This window comes from Aulostomus chinensis, chromosome 10 (assembly GCF_037954235.1).
Source record: "Aulostomus chinensis isolate RoL2024-O1b breed Wild chromosome 10, RoL_Achi_v1.0, whole genome shotgun sequence".
Classification (NCBI taxonomy): Eukaryota; Metazoa; Chordata; class Actinopteri; order Syngnathiformes; family Aulostomidae; genus Aulostomus; species Aulostomus chinensis.
The window spans coordinates 16,813,944-16,834,028 of record NC_141329.1 but is presented as its reverse complement, the minus strand read 5'-3'; the positions used below and the strand labels follow the sequence as shown (position 1 = coordinate 16,834,028).

The window sequence follows — 20,085 nt, the reverse complement described above, 5'->3', positions numbered from 1 at the left end:
CACTTGGCCAGCCATCCGGTGACCAAAACCTTTGGAAAAGGACATTTATTGTGGGATTTAATTGGACTGTTAAGTCCGTGATAGGCATCTGTATCTCCAACTCCCTGTGCAACGTCTGCTCTGGATGAATGTGGGACAAAATGGAGACCCCGACGATTGTGTACGATTTGGATACCTCTGGGGGTTTAATGGAGGTAAGGTTGCTCGGCCCAAGGGCCTTAATAGTAATATTCCAATAATGGCAGTGTTTATAAACTTAATTACGTGATTTACCGTTATGTTAAGAGTATCGCAGACTATTGGCAAGCATTTCTAGTCTCATTAACTTTTCAGTTCATGTTGATAAGAGGCCACAAGTTAACCTAGCGCCTTCCCCAAGCCTAGCGTGGAACGGGACGTCTGGGGACCGAGATGTATATTCCTCAACACAGCGAGCAATGAATTAGATTAGACAGTCATGATTTATTACTTTAAACACTGTTTTCAGCAAATTCAGACACTCTTGGCGCCCCCGAAAACTGACGAGGTAGAGAAGAGGAGTCGGAAGTTGGTGAGAGACGTCCGGAGGAGCGGCAGGGCCACCAACCACGACACCTGCGATAGCTGCCGGGAGGGTGGAGACTTGCTGTGCTGTGACCACTGTCCCGCAGCCTTCCACCTCCAATGCTGGTGAGTTAGTTCCCTTGATAAAAGTGAACGGGGGCAACTGTTGTTATGCTTCAAAGCATGCGTGTGTTGTACAAATACCAGAGAATGGCACTTTTTAGTCCGCGTTAGCTGCTGAATGCTAACGTCGGGGATGGTTATTCAACCAAAAACGTTGACGCCGATAATCTGCCAATTTCAGACTGCCACAGTGAACGAGCGTAACATATACATTTACAGTTTTTTACCATTCATTCTTAGGACACGTTCTACACAAAGCCGCGGTAATTTCAGTTTTAAACAGTGGGGCTTCCCCAAACATTCACGCCGACTGTTTTACAATGAGCCGAGGTGTATGCGTGGATGTTAGCCGTCCGCTTCTTGTTGTAGAAATTAATTCAATTAATTAATGTCAGTCAGTTTGCACCAAGGATATATACAGGCCTAACAGCAACGTGCAAGTGCATCCGTGCGAGTGAGAGTGTTAGTTGGCTTGCAATCGGTCCTCCTCTCCTGCCGCGGCTGCAGCCTGAGGAGCCGCTGCTGCTAAAAATGGAGTCGAGACTGCCTCTGTTTACAATATGGCGACCTCCCTGCTCTTTTTTCCTTTCCACCGCCATCTTACTAACCTTTTACATGTTATTTGTGAGGAAATTGTTCGCAAATATGAAGGACGAAAGAACACATATATTAAACATCCAAATCGAGCCTTGTCTTTTTTGTTGGACATGCTCGAGGTGTTTCCTCTTTCAGCATTTCTGTGGTGCCGCTGTGTATGAGTCTCCGTGAAACATCTGCTTCCATGATTATAGCAGACGTTTGGAAGAGTTGAGATGAGACTGTAAGGTAGAAACGATCAAGCGTTTTCTCCATATATGGTCAAGACAGTAACTGTCCACAAGTCTGGTTCTCTTATATCGCTACGTGTTGGAGAGAAAGTTGCTGCAGGATTATATTTGTGTAGAAAGGCATCGTGGAACTTAGCATCTGTTCTTGTGAGTGTGAGATCTGAGCCCGTATAACCTTAACCCCAGTACTGTCCAGATCATCTTAAATATCTTAAACTCTCCCTCTATAGTGGTATTGTTGCTCTGCCCAGTGAATGGCTCATGGTCACAGCATTGTATATGCTTTGTCGGTCTGATCATGCTTTACTTTAAGGTCAGTAGTGTAAAATGTCAAGTCGCTGTTGCTGTTGGCAGTTGGAAAAGGTATTTAGAATCTTTCCACATAGATGTTATATGAAATGAAGTACATATTTTTGCACCTCGCTGGTGATGTAATGCACTAATCAGTCCAATAGATGGAGACATGGTGCACGCTGAGCTCATTTCAAAAGGTTTTATTGTGATGTTTTTGAATGTGATTTAAATTATTAGATGTGGTACACAAGTCAGTGTTTGATGTTAAGTTTAGGAATATAGTTTGAACCAGTAGGAAAATACTTATCAACCTACTCACTGATGACTCTGCTTTAACCACAGCAACCCACCTCTAAGTGAAGAAATGCTTCCACCAGGAGAATGGATGTGCCATCGCTGCAATGTTCGAAAAAAGGTGATAGGCAGTTGTTTGCTGTGATACCCTCAGTCTTCCAGGAAACTTGTGGTCCTACCGTTGTTGAAACGTGACGTGTTGTCTGTTAGGCCTGACAAATGTATACTTTTTTTTCAGAAGCGAGAGCAAAAGTCAGAGCAGACTAATGGTTTACCAGAAAGGTCCTCTTCTAAGCGCTCTGCATCCCCAGCCGTGGAGCTGGAGCTCAATGCTGGCCCACTGCGGCTGGACGGTCTGCCTCCAGGTGCTGGAGCAGCTGGGCCTGGTCTACGAGTGGCTCAGGTACGCCTTTTGGACCGCAGGACCAGCAGCAGGCCAAGCAGCAGACCAGGCACACCTACTTCCAACACTTCATCAACACCAACCCCCTCAGAGGAGCAGAATGATGGCGAGGAGGAGGCGGTTGAACCGGAGGACGATGTTCAGAGTGCAGAGCTGGAGGGCACAGCTCTATCTGCCCCAACACCACGCCTCCTAAAGAGGCCATTTCAGCTGCTCATAGCAGCTGCTATGGAGAGAAACCCTACACAGTTCCAGCTGCCTAGTGAACTCACCTGTACCACTGCACTGCCAGGTCAGTCTATGATATCGGGCACCCGAGGGCTATGTAACCTAGTATTAAAATAGTGTTTCATTTAAAAAAGCTTCTCAAAATTACTTAAGGACATATATGCATGTGATTAAAGACCCAAGTTAAATTTCCCTGCAGGGTAAAATACTTAACACTGCTCACAGTATGAATCCTGCAATGTGTCAGTTTTGTTCCTGGACAGTATGTACTTAAAGAAGTTGGATATTTTCTCAAACATGTCCTTCTTGTTTGCACATCCAGGCAGCAGTAAAAGAAGAAGAAAAGAGGAATTACTAGGGAAGCCATTCAGACGGCCTCAGCATGAACTGGATCCCAATGGCCTGGTTCCTCTCCCAGTCAAAGTCTGCTTTTCATGCAACAGGTTCATATTCTTATATTATTTGCGCAGATGTTCTCACAAACCTGAAAATTTTTCTGCCTTATACTGACTGACATTCATGGGTCTCCTAGGAGTTGCAGGTTGGCTCCATTGATCCAGTGTGACTATTGTCCCCTTCTGTTCCACATGGACTGTCTGGATCCTCCACTTACAGCTTTACCTGCTGGAAAATGGATGTGTCCAAATCATGTCGAGCACTTAGTGGTACAAGGCTGAGAGCTATTAATTAAGTTGTAATTTGCAAGTTTAACAGGCAGTGATTAGATTTCCTTATCATATTTTTCATCTTTTGCACAGCTGAATCAGAGGAGCCTGAGCCTGTCCAGGCGCTGTCAGCTCTTTGACCAGTTCCAGGACAGAATGTCTCAACATGCCGTCAAGTTGGACTTCCTGCGTAGAGTCCATCGTCAGTATACACCCAACTGGCGCATCTCTCACCAGCACAACAAGAAAACCATCAAGGTAGACCATCTGCTCAGTGTACAATGCTAACATAATATCAACAGCATGTAGCAATACAACATCAAATTACAACTGCGTTAATTCATGTGTTGATCTGTTCAGAGAGCCTGACATCTTCTCTAACAATCACTGTTTGGATTCAGGTGCCAGATGCCATCAAGTCGCAGTACAGGAATCCTCCCCCCACGCTACATCCTGCAGGGGTGCGTCAGTTGGAGCTTGTTTGCAGTGGTGTCCCTGAACACCACCCCTCAAAGCACCTCACCACAGAGGCTGAGCAGCAGGAGGTAGGAGGCAAAACCACCCTTGCTTCCCAGACAGTTGATACCAAATCATCAAATTTTGGCAAGTTATAGATGGGTCTGACAATCTCTCTTATAGGTCCAGTATAGGTCATTTTTGAAATAAAAATAAACTTTGTGGAGAAAATCTTGAATCTTATTTACTCCACAAATCCAGTATTCTGTACACTCCAGAGCTAAGTTGTATCACTTTAAGTCTCATCAGTCCCCCTGGGCTAAAGCATATCATAGTATTACAAAAAGAAAGGTCCCTGCTAGATTAGAGAAACTGGTAAAACCCTGGTATTTGCTTGTGTTAAAACATTTTCCTTCTGTGTCTCACAGTGGCTTCAGGATGTTATTGCCCTCCAGTGCAGCATCATGCGACACCTCTCCAACAAGCAAAGGGAGTTATCCATCCCATCGTCAGTAACACCATCAGGAGAATGGGACTGTGAGAAGAAAACCAGTGCAAATCCTTGTACATCAGAGGATGACAAAACTCAGGCCTCTTTTGAAAGGACTTCTTCTCCTGTCCCCTGCTCTAAATCCTGTAGTGCACCTAATGACCCCCAGGGGGCCTCCACATCAAGAGACACCCCAGCAGAGCTGGATTCTTGTAAATGCAGCATGACACCCTGCCAGAGCTGCAGGAAACCCAATGGACCTCTAGTTGAGGAGTGTCAACCTCCCAAAGCAAATGGACCTGTAGACTGTAAGAGTGCCTCAGAGCCTTGCAGGCAGACACAGGTGCAGCACAGACTGAAGCCCCCCACACACACCTCAGACTCAGCTGCTACCGCTGGCATGGTCAACCACATAGGAGCAGAAATGGTTAAAAAGGAGCCGGAGACCACTGCAGATGCCTGCACTCAGAAACATTGCCCCCCTGCTCCGACGATATGGCCCCATAGCAGCCAGCAGAAAGACAGGAGTGAGACAGAGCTCCAGGGTGATTGCATGAGCAGCAATGAAAAGCCCTCCTACAACATCACCAGCAGTGCCCCCTCAGACACCCCACCGAAAGGCAAGATGCTGCACAACTTAAACAAGCTGGGATCATCATCCCCAACTCCAGGTACATGCTTTCTGTCTCTTCAGACTGTAGCTGTCTTTTCCAGGCTGCTTTATACAATGCACTAAGTATTTGCTCATTAGTATGTGTGTGTGTGGGGGGTGGGTGGGCTCATATGATTGACAGACATGTCCACAAGTTTTCAGAATCTAAACCCCCTGATGTATCTATCAGAATAGGGGGGGAATAAGACTTTTTGCCCTCCATTGTTTGTGTTACTGTTAATTTATGTTCACAGCCCCTTTTATCCTCTACGCAGAAAATATTTCAGAACATATTAGGGTCCACTCCGGCACATTGTGTTTAGGAAGGGAGGTTATATTCTATAGTCCAATGTCCATATTGTTTGGGTACTAAGCTGAAAGTTAGACCGGTTTATTAAGTTTTACCTTTAGGTGTCAGGGGTCACAAAGCAGCAAGTGAAAAAGTCTCCCTGTGGTAGTCTGTCTCCAACTGGCAGGTGTGTCCTATAGAAAAGTGGTGACCTGGGCAGTGGTTGGCCTGAAAAGGTGCATGTAAATTCGATGCGACAATAGCTTGATAAATTGTATGAATTATGATAGACCAGTATGGTCTATCTTTTTTTTTTTTTTTAATTGTGTACTTCTTACTTTTAGTTAGATTTTATTTATTCATTTCACCATAAACATCAACCAGTTGTTTGCCATCATACTTTTTATGAATGAGCTTAAAAATGTAGAGTGTTGATGTACGTGATACAGTTCTACACACTTCTGTCGCTGTTTTGATTGTGTCAGACATATAGTTCCAGATAAATAGACATACCAAGAAAAGCTTCTTTCATTCTATATACAAGGATGACAAATGCATGCGGCTGCATATGCCTACTCCTGATTTGCCCTTACGCTGCAATTTAGCAGTCCATCTGCAGTCATTGATAACACTGCTGCCAATTCTGACAACTTTCTTAAGTGAATGTTCACCGATGACGGTTCCCAGAACTTTCCCTTCAGCTGATGATCATGAATGTGTGGCACATTGGAAAGTTCCATTCCTTTGAACATTCTCCCTGAGGGATCGTTTTACCAGTGACACGTTCAGAAATCATAGCTGTTGTCTTAAATTACATGTTTGTTTATGTTTGCGAATGATGTCATGGTTATGAACTTTGAGTTTTGAGCAGCTCAGAGCAGCTACTTGTGCTAAAGATAGAAGTCAATATGAAGTCTATATCTGCAGTTTCATTTTCTATTTTATACTTATTGTTTTACAACAGAAACTGAAACATGTCACTGAGGACAGCTTTTATTGAGAATTTGGAGGGGAGAGAAGAAACCCGCGCTTTCAATCAGAAAATTTGTTGTAATTTGCTTGAAACCAAAATTTTTTCAAAAAACAATTATGAACTTTCTGCCTCTCCCTCAACGTTGCTGCTTCCACTCAACATGAAATTAGACCCAGGCAGATACTAGTATTTGGTTTTAATCAATTTAGTCATGTCCCTTATTATATAAACAATACAATTTGAATTTTTAACCATGAGGCCTAGGAGCACTGTGTTTTTGATTTGCAAGAACAAATACTTAGTCAGCCAGGTTTAAGGTCATGCTCCAGACGATCTAGACATGGACCCATCTCTATGTGTGTGTCTTCTGCAGCATTTCTAAAGTTGTTACAGTGGCGTTGTCTTCACTTCATAGTTAATGACTTTAGCATTGGCCAAGAAAAACAAAAAAAAAAACAATGTGATTTTTTTTTTAATTTCCCCAGTAGACCTATGTCAAACCAGTGTAGTGTTCGTAAATGCTACTTCTACTGCAATATAAGATATAAATCAAAGTAGGTGTGATATTTTTAAAGGCTAAATGTTTATCAAAATTTCAAATATCATTGTATATTAAAAATTGAGTGATCTCTCGCTGTGTGTGTATGTGTATACACACTACATATATATATATATATCACATCACTGACCAGTGTGTCTGCCCAACAGATATAAAGGCTCGTCCTGGACTGATGGATTCACCGCTTCCCAGCTCTCTCTCCTCCATTACTAACTTGTCCAATTGCCTGAAAGATCGCATGGATGATGATGGTGGTAAGTTTTCAAACAGAAGTGATATGTCACACCTCAGAAGTATTATGTAAGACATGTTAAGTAAGAGGTGTGTGTGTGTGTGTGTGTGTAGGGATCGAGATGGACAAACTAGATGCAGAGATGATCAAGCTGCTGGCTTGGCAGAGGATTCAGCAGCTCTTCCCCCGCAAAGCACCCATCACTCCTCCTCCTCCTCCAAGTGCCAGCACTGTCCCCAAAACCCCCTCACCCCGCCCTGACTGTAAGTAACTGCGCGATTCATGATGGATTTTCTCTTCGATTTTTTTTTCCTAAATTTTGAGTTTTGTAAAACTGTCAAGCCTGTGCCCTCTCTTCACAGGTCAGAAGAAGTTACAGGCCCGAGCTGTGTTCTACCCGCTTACAGGAAAAGGAGCGGCTGTCAACATGTGTTACAGGACATTATACATAGGATCTGGTAAGACGTAAAGCACATTCACACGAAGCAAACGTATTAACTTACCAAAGTCCAAACTCTGGCAGACAGAAAAGGATCAGGTTATATGACAAGTGACATAAGAGCATCTGGAGAGCATGAAAATTATTAAGATTTTATGCGTAACTTGTTGTTCACCTGCTTTATGTTAAACCAAATAGTGAATCTACAGTTTCGGATGTCAACGTGTCACCCAGGCACACTGAGTGCATGTGTTACAATGTGTAGCAGATAGTCAGAAATGGGACTGGACCATTGTGCTGCTTAATTTCTGTGATATAACTTAACACTGTATGTGACATTCTTCACCAAATATCCCTTTGCTATGTTTGATAGATGTCACTTGCAAAAGCTTGATTAATATTTCTATTACATAATGCATTTTTGTTCGGATGTTTTGTTATCTGTGACTACATTCTTTAAACTCCATATCAAATGGAAACTGACTTGGAATGGAAAATATGAGTTTGAGCAATAAAACGTTTTTTAAGAATATTTCTCAATATTATATATTGAAAAAGTATGTTGGCGTTTGTTCTGAAAGACCAAGTAGAGACCAAATGTATTGCTCATTGAATATGACAAACCTGGACAAAATATTGAATTGAAGGTGCAACAGTTCGTACATTTTACAGTTCTAATTAGACACACTTCATTATTAAGGTGGCCATTGTAAGAAATGGCCACCTTAATCTTCATGAGAAATGAAGCCAGAATAATGACTGCTATGGCGAAACATGTAACAATGTCAAATTGCATTTATTACAAATGTTTCCAAAGTTTGCATGTTGTTTTTTCAAGGTGCTGACATGGATGTGTGCCTTACAAACTATGGTCATTGCAACTACATTTCGGGGAAACATGCTTGTATATTCTATGATGAGGTAAGGCCCTTCAAAGAGCTGCACTGGTCCAGCCTCCCAAGTCATAGCTTTTACTGTTGGTAATCATGTGGTTTGGTTCTGTGTAGAACACCAAGCATTATGAGCTACTCAACTACAGCGAGCACGGCACCACAGTGGACAACGTCCTGTACTCCTGTGATTTCTCTGAGAAGGCCTCACCGTCTCCCCCCAGTGGACTTGTGGCCAAAGTCCAAGGCATCATCCGTGAGTTCAAAGCACTGTTAGCATCCTTCAGAGTCGTGAGAAAATTGAGCCAGGCAGATGCTGGTGTCACACCAGTGTTCTGATCAAAAACACACAAACAGCCTGTTTTTCCAGCATTCCTTACAACCAGCTCTCATCTTTTTTAATGGCATATAGGTTAAATCGACATTTAGACTCAGACTCAGTTTATTTGTCACCAAGGGATTGAGCCCACCAATTGTTTGCTCATTCTGGTGAAGGATAGTCGTCACGAGTTAACGAATATTTGTATATTTTGTCTACTGTCTGCAGGCCGCAGTAAGAAGCGCGAAGAGGATGAGGGTTCCGGCTCTGTGCTGGGTTTGTTGCCAGCTGGTGGAGTGATGAGCAGCCAGCCTCAGGGTGGTCCTGAGGTGTCGTGCAGCTGCAAGGCGAGCAGCTCCAGCTTGATTGGAGGCAGTGGGGCAGGCTGGGAGGGCACAGCGCTGCTTCACCATGGCAGCTACATAAAACTGGGCTGCCTCCAGTTCGTCTTCAGCATAGCTGAGTTCGCTAGTAAGCAGCCCAAAGAGGAGCAGAGCAGCACACCTACTGCCGGTTGCACCAGCAGCAGTAATAGTAACAGCACCGCCCCCACCACCATGCCACCACCAACTCCCGACACTGCCACGGCCAGCAGCCCCTCCAGCCAGGACGAGGCTGACACTGAGGCTGTCCCCTCCCACCAAGTGCCCGGACTGCACTCCCACTCTGTTCCGTAACCCACACAGGAAGTTCCACCCGCCCTCCTTTAGTTTTGCACCTTCCGAGACAAAATGAAGGGAAAGCTGCACAGCTAGCTGGTCAACAGGGAAAAGTTTTTTTTGTTTTTTTTTCCACTTTTAATGGTTTATATCTTTGCATGAACTTGAAGTATTATTGACAATCTCTTCTGTTTTTGAATGACTGACATCGACCTTCTGTTTGCGTACCATCGTTAGGACTTTGAGCAAACAATTATTAGTATACGCTCAGTTTTTCTTTTTGCCAGTATATTAATTATGTATGGTGTATCATTACTTTGTCAGTCAGCCCATTTAGCACAAACCTTTTATTTTGTAGTATTGAATTCCATACATTCTCATTTCTTTTGCTGCTTTTGCACCACAGGTAGCTATATTTGTATGACGACATACATTATGCTTATACACTATATGTATATACCTGTAAATATATATAATTCAGTGCCTCTCAATTGGAGAAACATTGGATTTCATGTAGATTTACCATTTTTTGGTTTTTAACTGTACAGATTATGGAATTTGTGATACTGTGTAGAGTACCAGAAGTTTTGTGATAAAACTTGTTCTTAGTCTGTACTTTCCGCTGTAGTCCATCTGTAAATAGCCTGTTGTTTTAGCACTCTTTTAACATCTTGTGCTGCTCTGTATATAAGCACTCTTTGTCTGTACCTGCTTGTCTCTGCAAACCTGTAAATACAGAAAGATTTTCTAAGTACAAATTCCCTGGACCTGTATTTGACTCTGTGGTGATTTTCTACACAGTACTGCAAATCGCAGCTCATTCAACATTTGAGTGAATTCATGTTAGCTTTAACATATGAGGAAATTGCATGAGACAAAAATGAATCATAACGTGTTCATGTTAGTATTGTGCCAACACCAAGCCTGTCAACATGCTGACTAATAAGTTTTAAGTAAACAGACTAGTACTGGTAACAGCAGATGTGCATTGGGGGTCAGAACTGAAAAAATGGATCACTGCATGACTCATGATTATAGTGAAAATGTGGACAAATTGTTCCTTATCTGTTTTCTGTAATTGTGGGCAATATTAATCTGAAGAGTAGATGAGCAACAAAACATGGTTCACAGCCGGAGATGTTTTAAACGGTGTAAGGAAAACGTCACTTTCACAGGTTTGATTTGCAACTAACTTGAGACTGACTGGTTTATAACAATGTTTCTCCAAGAGTAGTGAGCATTTAAATATAGACATTTACCTCAGGCACTGTAGAAGGATAAGGGTGACCAACCAACACACCACTGGCTACATGAATATCCCTTCTATCTTTTGTCTTTACTCATGTAGCAGAAAATGACTTGAACAGCATCCATCCCCCAGGAAGATCGGTGTAGGGCTGATTTTTTTTCAGGAGTCCAATTAATTAAATCTGTGGTATTTCAGCTTTGAATGAAGTCCCCAAGATATCCAAGTAAACAAAAAATAAATTTAAAAGAAAATAGGAATAGTTATATCCCACACTTTGATGTCACTTTAGAACCAGGAAGATGTGAAAGTCAGTGACCGTGGCTGTTTAAGGGGATGCCCCAAAACATCTTTTAAAGTGACATATTAAGCTAAAGGTGAGTGAATTTTGCCTTTCATGTGGTTGATTTTCTCAAGCTCCCTCCGATGGATCACAGAAGGTCACATATCGATGTCTCAGCAGCAAGCAGCTGGTATGTCTGGAATATAAGATGTGGATACCTTCCATGTCTTTTCATGTTAATACATTTGAAAAATATTTATGTCCTATAAATAAAAACCTCAAGGGAAATTCAAGCTGTCAGAGTGCTGAAACACAGACCCTTCAGTCTGAGGACCATAGCAAATCTGAGTTTAGGCCGAAGTTCAGCAGAATGAAGGGGAATAATGCTATGTACTGCGCAAGTTTGGTGGGGGAGATCAGAGATAATGTGAAGCAGTTCTGTTTATCATGCTGGAAGCTCCACTTGGAGGACAAGAAACTTCTACTTCATCAGGTCAGAGCAAACACTTTTGGAACCCTTTTTTAAAACACTGTGCTGTATGACAAGGCTGATATGTGTTAACAAGGACACTAACAAGAACTACTGATGATATTTAACAGAATTCACACTATGACTGAGGATGTTTTAATATTTCCCTGCTGAATTGGTTCAATAAACTAGAATTGCTCAGACCCTACAACTGTTGTGAGATTAGCAGTCCCACATTGCTCAGAGGAGCACTCTTCAGGGCAGGTGAGACTGAGTCTTTTCTAATAAAACAATTGAGTTAACTTCAAAAAAACATCTATATGATACAACATAACATTATGATATAACTTTACAATATATTATTTTTACGTCCAGTCCCTTCTCTTACACTCTTCTTTTGTCTTTGTTACTTTCGTTTTTGCCAGCCAATGAAAAGACAAGTTTTATCGTGTTTGTTTTAATTTCATCCAATAGAAAGTCCGCATAGGATATAAGATGAACAATTTCCAACTTCTGAGTGGACGGGCAGTCGACAACCTGTTCCTCCGCTTTCCGCGGTCCTCTGGTCACGAGGTCAGAACAAACAGGCGTTCTTCACGCTACGAAACGACCGCGGTCAACCCAGCCTCAGTAGATTTTTAGTTCTCTTGTATTATGACATTTACGGAAATGGCAAGTGTCTACCAACGACCTTCAAAATAAAAGTAGAGCGATAACGCGATACCGTTATGCACAGTGCAATGAGAATTACAGCCAGTCACTGATGGAGTTGAGTTCAGTACCACGTTGACTATTTGAATAAATACATTATTATTTTTTTATATTAAATGTCTTATTTACTGTATAGTTTTGGAGAAATTGTCACGTCAAAGCCCAACAGTTGCACTTTCAAATTGTCACGTCTGGATTTTGAGGGACTGAAAATCAGAGTTTTTCCATTAGTTCTGCCAGGGTTATTGGTTTGGGTTCAGGACCACGCTGACTATTAAGATACATAAAACCAGGACCACTGTGATGACTTCTCCCCTGCTCTGTGTGAGTCCTGGTTGTTTCTCCTCCTCTCTTCCAGGAACTTGGCAGGAAGCTCTGTCAGTGTGAAGCAGCTCACCTGGGGTGGGAGCTGAACTCCTTTTCAGAAGCTCCCTAGTTTAGTTTGATACGCATCCCTGTGTCCTTAATTTGATTTTGTCCAGAGAGTGTAATTTTGGTTTGAGTTATGAACTCCTGTAAGCGACTGGCAATAAATTATTGCTGCTGAGCTATTTGTGTCCTATTGCGCTCTCTTCTTTTGTCAGATCCTTGAACCAGGTTGTGACACCATGCTGACTATTAGAATACATAAAACCATTCACTTTTACTGTACATCTATCCATCTATCCATCCATCCATCCATCCATCCATCCATTTTCTACCGCTTATCCCGTTAAGGGTTGCGGGGGGGCTGGAGCCTATCCGAGCAGTCTTGGGGTGTGATGCAGGGCTCAGCCTGGACAGGTCGCCAGTCCATCGCAGGGCCAACACATATAGACAGACAACCATTCACACTCACAGTCACACCTACAGTCACTTTAGAGCAGGGGTCCCCAAACTTTTTCCTGTGAGGGCCACATAACTTTTCCCTTCTCTGATGGGGGGCCGGGGTCAGTTTGTAACAGAAAAAGTGTGACGATTGCAGGGGTGCCTAAACGTAAAAATGTATTGTTTTCCAGAAGGCCACACAACCAAATAACCCTCTCAGGGTTCTTCACAGACAACAGCCAGGAAATCCATCCATCCATCCATCGTCATCTTCCGCTTATTCCTACACATTAAGGGCAGCGGGGGGGCTGGAGCCTATCCCAGCGTCAACGGGCGAGAGGCGGGGTACACCCTGGACAGGTCGCCAGTCCATCGCAGGGCCAACATAGAGAGACGAACAACCATTCACACTCACATTCATACCTACGGTCAATTTAGAGTCAGCCAGGAAATAAATAACACTATTTATGAAATCAGTAATAATCAAATTACCCTCTCTGGGTTCTTCACAGAAAAAAAGTCAGGAAATATATAATAACACTACCAAATAACCCTCTCTGGGTTCGGGTCTAGGATTTTTTTTTCAGGGGGTTGCCAGATAGGGGCACAGACTGCAGAAGGGTGGAATAGAATGTCACATTCTATGAAATAGTATGAAATAGTTACTAACTAATAGTCGATAATGCAAATAGTTCATAGCTAAGGAACATTTTATTGCAAAAGCCAAACTTTATTATCAAATACAAATACACATATATGAAAAAAAATCAAAATGCATCTCTGGTATTGTTCAGGGGTCCGGACCAAATGTGGAGGAGGGCCGTGTCCGGCCCGTGGGCTGTAGTTTGGGGACCACTGATTTAGAGTATCCAATTAGCCTAGTCTCCATTTGCATGTCTTTGGACTGTGGGAGGAAGCTGGAGTACCCAGAGAGAACCCACACAGGAACAGGGAGAACATGCAGACTCCACACAGAAAGATTCCGTGCCCAAACCGGGACTCAAACCCGAAACCTTCTTGCTGTGAGGCGACAGTGCTCACCACTGCACCACTGTGCTGCCTTTTACTGGACAGCTTTGTAGAAATTACCATGTCAAAGTTCCACTATTGGACTTCAACCTTGTCACATCTGGACTTTAAAGGGCAGAAAATCTTTTTTTTTTTTTTTTTTTTGCACAAGTTCAGCCAGTCACTTATAATGCTGTCATTCGTAAAACAGTCTTCTGAAATTTTGAAAGTTGATAATTTTCATCAAACATTTTGGAAAAAAAAATTGTCCCCAAACGTGTTTGTTTTTCACAAAAGTTTTTTAATAACGATACTATTTACAAAGAACACAATCCCAGGCACTTTCTCTCACATTTTTCACCTGTTCTGCACCCATTGCCAGGCAACGTGTGTGATATCACCGATCATAGCAGTCACACTGTATATAAAGTCAAGAATTAGAAGTAATTCTTGTATCTATATCATCTATCACATGTATTTTTACACCGTGTGTCTCTTCCACAACTTTAATGGAAGGTTCAACATGTTGAAAAACACAACAGGTAAATTACCAAGTCTGTGATGGAAGGTGCTGGACATGGAGGTTTCATGGCTGCACACATTGCACAGCAGATCTCTGCGTTAAACACTAATGAACACATGTAAATGTTTAGACAGTTGTCAAACTCCCACACATTTATCATATTAAAAAAATAGTTTTTATGTACCTGAAGCACTGAGGATTTTCTTGGCCATTTGCCTTAGTGCAATTGCCATATCTTTTTCCCTGGTCCCAAATGACATATGAGGGTTTCCAGGGAACGCCTCTATCACTGCCTTTTCCATCTTAACAACGACACATAGCTCAGGTAGTGTCTCTGAATGCACAACACTTCAAACCTCGACATGGGTGGACATAACGCTTGAATCATTTCAGTTGGTTTCTTTACCATGATATGGTTGTATGTTCATCAATATATGTAATTTGTAAAATGCTTGTACAACTTACCAGGAAAACAATTACCCCACAGCTGTTGCTATTCCTCTGAACTGGATGCACCATAACACCTCCCTTCCACTTTATGTCAGCACAGTCAGACTTGCTGTGAGAAGTCCTTCTCATTTTGAGGTGTTCCCTGTGACGGAATCATTTCAGTTGGTGATGTGCTGTACACAATATGTCATCATAAGAGAAATAACATAATATATACGTTGTAATCAGCAATGTAACAAGTATATCCTGAATAGCACCTGTTTCAGGGCTGTGTTCTCCAAAACTATACAGCAAAAGTGAGTGGTTTTATGTATTCTAATAGTCAGCGTGGTCCTGAACCCAAATTAATAGTGCCTGGCAGAACTAAAGGAAAAACTCTGATTTCCAGTCCCTTAAAACTCTAAGTGTTAAAGTGCAATTGTTGAACGTTGGCAGAATTTCTCCAAAACTATACAGTAAATAATGAATTATTATAAAAAGATAATAATAAAAATATACGTATTCAAATAGTCAGTGTGGTCCTGAGCTCAACTCAATCAGTGACTGGCTGTAATTCTCATTGCACTGTGAGTAACGGTATCGAGTTATCGCTCTATACTTTTATTTTGAATGTCGTCGGAAGACACCTGCAATTCACGTACGTGCTGTAATACAGGGGAACTAAAAATCTAGTGACGTGAAGTTCGACCACGGGAAGTCAATCGACGGCTGAGTTTACCGCGGTTAAAACACAGCGTCAGTGAGCTCCCGCCCTACTTCCTACAACTGCAGCTCCAAGCGTAGAAGGTAACGTCCACCACATCTCCCTCGCGCTGTCAGATGACTGCAGACTTTTCAGATTGTTGTTGACGGATGAGGCAGTTGTTAGCACAGTCGCCTCACAGCAGGAAGGTTCCGGATTCGAGTCCCGGCTCGGGCACGGGGTCTTTCTGTGTGGAGTTCTTGGCGTCCTCCCACAGTCCAAAGACATGCAAATGCAGACTAGATTTATTGAATACTCTAAGTTGACCGTAGGCGTGGCTGTGAGTGTGAATGGTTGTCTGTCTATATGTGTTGCGATGGACTGGCGACCCGTTCAGGGTGAACCCCGCCTCACGCTCGAAGGCTGATGGGATAGGCTCCAGCCTCCCACCCCGAGACCCTTAACAGGATAAGCGGTTGAAAATTGATGTATGGATGTTTACTGATTCTACCAAAAAACATAAACGAGATTCCTCATCAACACCAGTGGAAATGTCTCTCCCCCTCCTTTTTGTATTTTATCAAACCATTACTTTAAGAACCTAATTACAAGAACGGACTCAGCTTGTGTGTATTATTTGATTTTAGGAGCATGCACTAATTGGCAAATGACCCTCTGTTGTCTGATTTTCCAAAGGTTGTTGCGATGTATTCAAGCCGGTCTTCAGATATCATGTGTGTGGCTGCACTGGGTCAACCCTTCACCTTAGGGATGCTCTATGACGCTCGTAAAAATGAACTGATCCCAGGTAAAACTTGATGCAACAGTAAAGAGCTAATGGCTCAGATCTACTTTCAGGAGCTCCAATAACTTTTGGGCAACATATATATTTGATTTCTGAGAAGTTGAGTAGTAATTTATAGTCCCATTAAGATTTGAAAATAAAGAAGGGTAATGAAGTTCTGTCAAAAAGTCACATAATAGAAGTTTCATCAAGAGGTTCTTTGCCTGTATTAAGAGAACTGATATTGTGTATAAAATTGGATGTGAAACAATGTTTTTATATTGAAACATCAAGGTACAAAAGAAAGTGGTATAATAGAAGTGAGAGCACTTTTGGGGACTGCATTATTAATTCAAAATAACCATGGTCCTCATCACTCTATTTTCCTTTAGTAACACATGGTAATGTTGAATATCTGCAGGTCTCACACTGTGGGATGGAACGGCTATACAGAAGAACTCAATTGAGAGCCCTCAGCACAGCACTGAGTTTCACATTACAGCATCAGACTCCATAGAATCCAAGTCTTCCTTGCTGGATGTTGAAGCATCGCTTAAGACCAGTTTTCTGGGTGGGCTAATTGAAGTTGGAGGATCTGCCAAGTACCTGAATGACCAGAAGAAATTCAAGAGTCAAAGCAGAGTGACGCTTCAGTACAAAGCAACCACCGTCTTCAGACAGCTGACTGTGAATTCTCTGGGACCGTTGGAGCGACATCAAAGAGAAGTTATACAGAAGGGTTTAGCAACACATATAGTCACGGGCATCCTTTATGGTGCCATTGCTTTCTTTGTGTTTGACAGTGAGAAGATGGAGGCAAGCAGTATTCAGAATACCCAGCGCAGTATGGAAGCTGTGATCAAGAAGATTCCATCATTCAAGGTTGAGGGGAATGTTGACATCAAGCTCACCAGTGAAGAGAAAGCTCTGACCAGTACATTCACATGTAAATTCTATGGGGACCTCCTTCTAGGGTGCAACCCTGCTACATTTGAAGAGGCAGTAAAGACTTACATGGAACTTCCAAAGCTGTTGGGTGAGAAGGGCGAGAAGGGTGCACCACTGAAGGTATGGCTGATGCCTCTGAGTAATTTGGAACCAACAGCTATTGAATTGAAGAGTGAGCTCAGGGTTGACCTGGGGAGGAAAGCACAAGATGTTCTCGAGGATATCAGGCAGGTGGAAATGAGATGCAACGATTCTTTGGCAGACAGTACAGTGCACTATTTTCCAGAGATTTGCCAAGCGTTGAACAGTTTCCAAAAACTGTGTAATTATTACAAATCCTCACTCCAACAGACTCTGGGAAAGGTACTTCCCTCCATCCGTGAAGGCAGAGAAGACCAGAGCTCACTACAAAAACTGTTTGAAGACAGGAAAAAGTCACCATTCAGTGCTGAAGAGCTTAGCAGGTGGCTGGACTACAAAGAGAGAGAAATCAACATCATTAGGTCCTGTGTTGACTTGGTGACGGGCACAAACGTGAAAATCATTCACAAAAAGTCGGATTTGGATAGAGAGCTTCTCGCTCCAGGTGTAGATGATGCTTTCTGCTATGTTTTTACCTCCCTGGAAACTGCGGACCCCTACCTTGATGCCATGGCCAATTACTTAGATTCACTTGACTCAAGAAGAACTGACAAGGAACCGTGGTTCTCTTCAAATGCTGTGATCATCAAAATGAGACAAAAAGCCAAACTCTTCCAAACATGTGCCAGGGCTCTAAAGGACAGCAGCAGTGTCAAGTTTCTTGTGGCAGCTGTAGCCAATGAGAAGTACACTGGAGCCAGCATCTACCATTACAGGGAAGGTATCCTGGTCACTGATGACTTTTCCAAACCTGAAGTCCCACCTGTGAGGACCATAACAGACAGGAGATGCTTAATTTGGTGTAAGTTGGATTTTAAAAAGTAGAGAGCTCTGAAGTGGTTATAGTGACAGAGATACATTTATTTTGAAGCCACAAGGTGTAACTTGTTCAAAATATGAAATAACTACATTTTGAGAATATTTTTATATCCCGTTGTCACAAATTGATAAAATTAAGAGAACAAATTATATACTGTGACCTCAAAATAATTAAATTGTGTAAAAAAAAAAAAAAAATGTATGCCATGTCACAACTCCCTAACCCCACCTCCCCTCCATTTTCTTCAGTTACCTCAGGGCTTCATCCTATACATTTCAATGCTTAAGAAGTCTTCTTTTGTGTCAACCACATGCTTAATTTCTTCCCCCTCAAAATGTTCAAATAAACAGTGTGGGAGATTACATTTTGAAATGATTTTCTCGATGCTGAAGTGTGTGTTTTGTCTTTCTGTTAGATGCCACTGAACTTTCCCTGGACCCAGCAACAGCAAACAAACAACTCATCCTTTCTGAGGGAAACAAAAAGGCAACATTTGGAGAGAAGCAGTCATATCCTGATCTCCCAGAAAGATTTGATGCACTTACTCAGGTCTTGTGCCGAGAGGAGCTCACTGGGCGTCACTACTGGGAGGTAGAGAAGGGTGGAAGTATGATTTCTGTGGCTGTTACCTACAAAGGAATTGATAGGAAAGACCTCTTGGGCAGTGAATTTGGTGTTAATAAGATGTCCTGGTGTTTTGACATTTTTCACGAGTTCCGTGTAATGCCGAATCTTAAAAGCGGGGAAATCTTGATTCCCTCCACCGGCATCAACAGAGTGGGAGTATATCTTGACTGGATTAATGGCACTCTGTCCTTGTACGCTGTCTCCTCCAACACACTGACACACGTCTTCACTTTCAGCACCACATTCACCAAGCCGCTGTGCCCAGCAATCTGGGTTGGTGAAGGCAGCTCTGCTAAACTCTGTCCATTCCATTAAGAGCATCGAAGGCGCTAGTCTTCCCTCAATTCAGTCTTACAGACAGGAGGTACAGCCTGATGACTATGATTCTTCGCTCCTGACCTCAATGAAAAAAATCACTCCGCATTTAAAAAAAAATTGTGTACTGGAGCATTTCATTAATGGATAAGGCTCATTCACAGACTTTTACACAAGGTGACATCAACTAAGGAAAAATGTAATTGACTTGGAAGAAGACCCACTTTTTTAAATGAAAACTATTGTGACCCACTTCACAATAGGATGTATTTTTAAGTACGTGGGAACTGTCTGTAAATAAGTCTCACTGACCACTTCTACTTCAGGTTCCACATCATAAAACAGGACAGGCAGCCATTTATGTTATCTGCTTGTTGGTGTAACTCAGACCATCATAGATGTGACATTTTCTAGGCTTTTATCTTGGCCATTTCTACAAGTAATGTGAGACATTCAATAGCTTTAAACTCTTACGAGTAAATTATAATTTTGCTCAGAAGCAGGTTTATCAACAGTTCAGTGTGTCTCAAATGAGAGAAAACAGAATTAATGGACTGAACAAGATGTATCTAAATGTTCTACATTCGTGTAGAACTTTTCTAGACTACTGAACTACACTACACTGTTCATACACTTCAGGTGAAGGCATCAGGGGCAGGTGTAAGTTCAGTGTCTCTTTCTTAAGGGTAGTATGACTGACTTCTGGAGGAGTCTGGAATCCTTTCAGCCATGGCTGCCCCCCATATTTGTAAGTGCCATACAGTTCTTTCTCTCTGTTTTTTTGTTTGTTTTTACCTGCAAGCATGACTGCACAGGCCTTTAACTCCTGTGGCCAATAGGACTCATAATAGCTGCAGTTGTCCCAATTTAGAGTGGCTTTTATTTGTATGATGAACATTTTTACAGTAATTCAAATTTTCATGTATGTGTTTGGCA

General features: G+C 42.3%; 2 protein-coding genes across 2 annotated transcripts in view; both read left to right on the top strand.

The window, feature by feature from the left end:
* Positions 1-10,133, top strand: part of phf12b (PHD finger protein 12b) — a 10,643-nt gene extending 510 nt beyond the window's left edge. Inside the window, exons 1-15 of the mRNA XM_086216174.1 lie at positions 1-194; positions 488-669; positions 2,130-2,202; positions 2,320-2,776; positions 3,035-3,155; positions 3,245-3,377; positions 3,471-3,635; positions 3,779-3,922; positions 4,262-4,994; positions 6,946-7,050; positions 7,142-7,291; positions 7,391-7,486; positions 8,306-8,388; positions 8,475-8,613; positions 8,905-10,133. The exon at positions 1-194 is cut by the window's left edge and continues 510 nt beyond it. Coding sequence (XP_086072300.1) covers positions 129-194; positions 488-669; positions 2,130-2,202; positions 2,320-2,776; positions 3,035-3,155; positions 3,245-3,377; positions 3,471-3,635; positions 3,779-3,922; positions 4,262-4,994; positions 6,946-7,050; positions 7,142-7,291; positions 7,391-7,486; positions 8,306-8,388; positions 8,475-8,613; positions 8,905-9,353 — 3,096 coding nt within the window. The 5' untranslated portion in view covers positions 1-128 and the 3' untranslated portion in view covers positions 9,354-10,133. The remainder of the gene's footprint in view (positions 195-487; positions 670-2,129; positions 2,203-2,319; positions 2,777-3,034; positions 3,156-3,244; positions 3,378-3,470; positions 3,636-3,778; positions 3,923-4,261; positions 4,995-6,945; positions 7,051-7,141; positions 7,292-7,390; positions 7,487-8,305; positions 8,389-8,474; positions 8,614-8,904) is intronic.
* A 5,357-nt stretch (positions 10,134-15,490) lies between these two features.
* On the top strand, positions 15,491-19,881 carry LOC147254529 (stonustoxin subunit beta-like). The gene is made up of 4 exons (XM_086216171.1): positions 15,491-15,618; positions 16,211-16,322; positions 16,720-18,189; positions 18,623-19,881. The coding sequence occupies exons 2-4, from the start codon at positions 16,220-16,222 to the stop codon at positions 19,147-19,149; spliced, it is 2,100 nt and encodes a 699-aa protein (XP_086072297.1). The 5' UTR covers positions 15,491-15,618; positions 16,211-16,219; the 3' UTR covers positions 19,150-19,881.
* The last annotated feature ends 204 nt before the right edge of the window (positions 19,882-20,085 follow it).

Excerpts from the sequence above, each read along its gene's own strand:
- LOC147254529 (XM_086216171.1), top strand. The coding sequence starts at position 16,220 with ATGTATTCAAGCCGGTCTTCAGATATCATGTGTGTGGCTGCACTGGGT. Across the intron at positions 16,323-16,719 it reads TAAAAATGAACTGATCCCAG|GTCTCACACTGTGGGATGGA; the intron begins GTAAAACTTGAT and ends GAATATCTGCAG. Across the intron at positions 18,190-18,622 it reads CAGGAGATGCTTAATTTGGT|ATGCCACTGAACTTTCCCTG; the intron begins GTAAGTTGGATT and ends TCTTTCTGTTAG.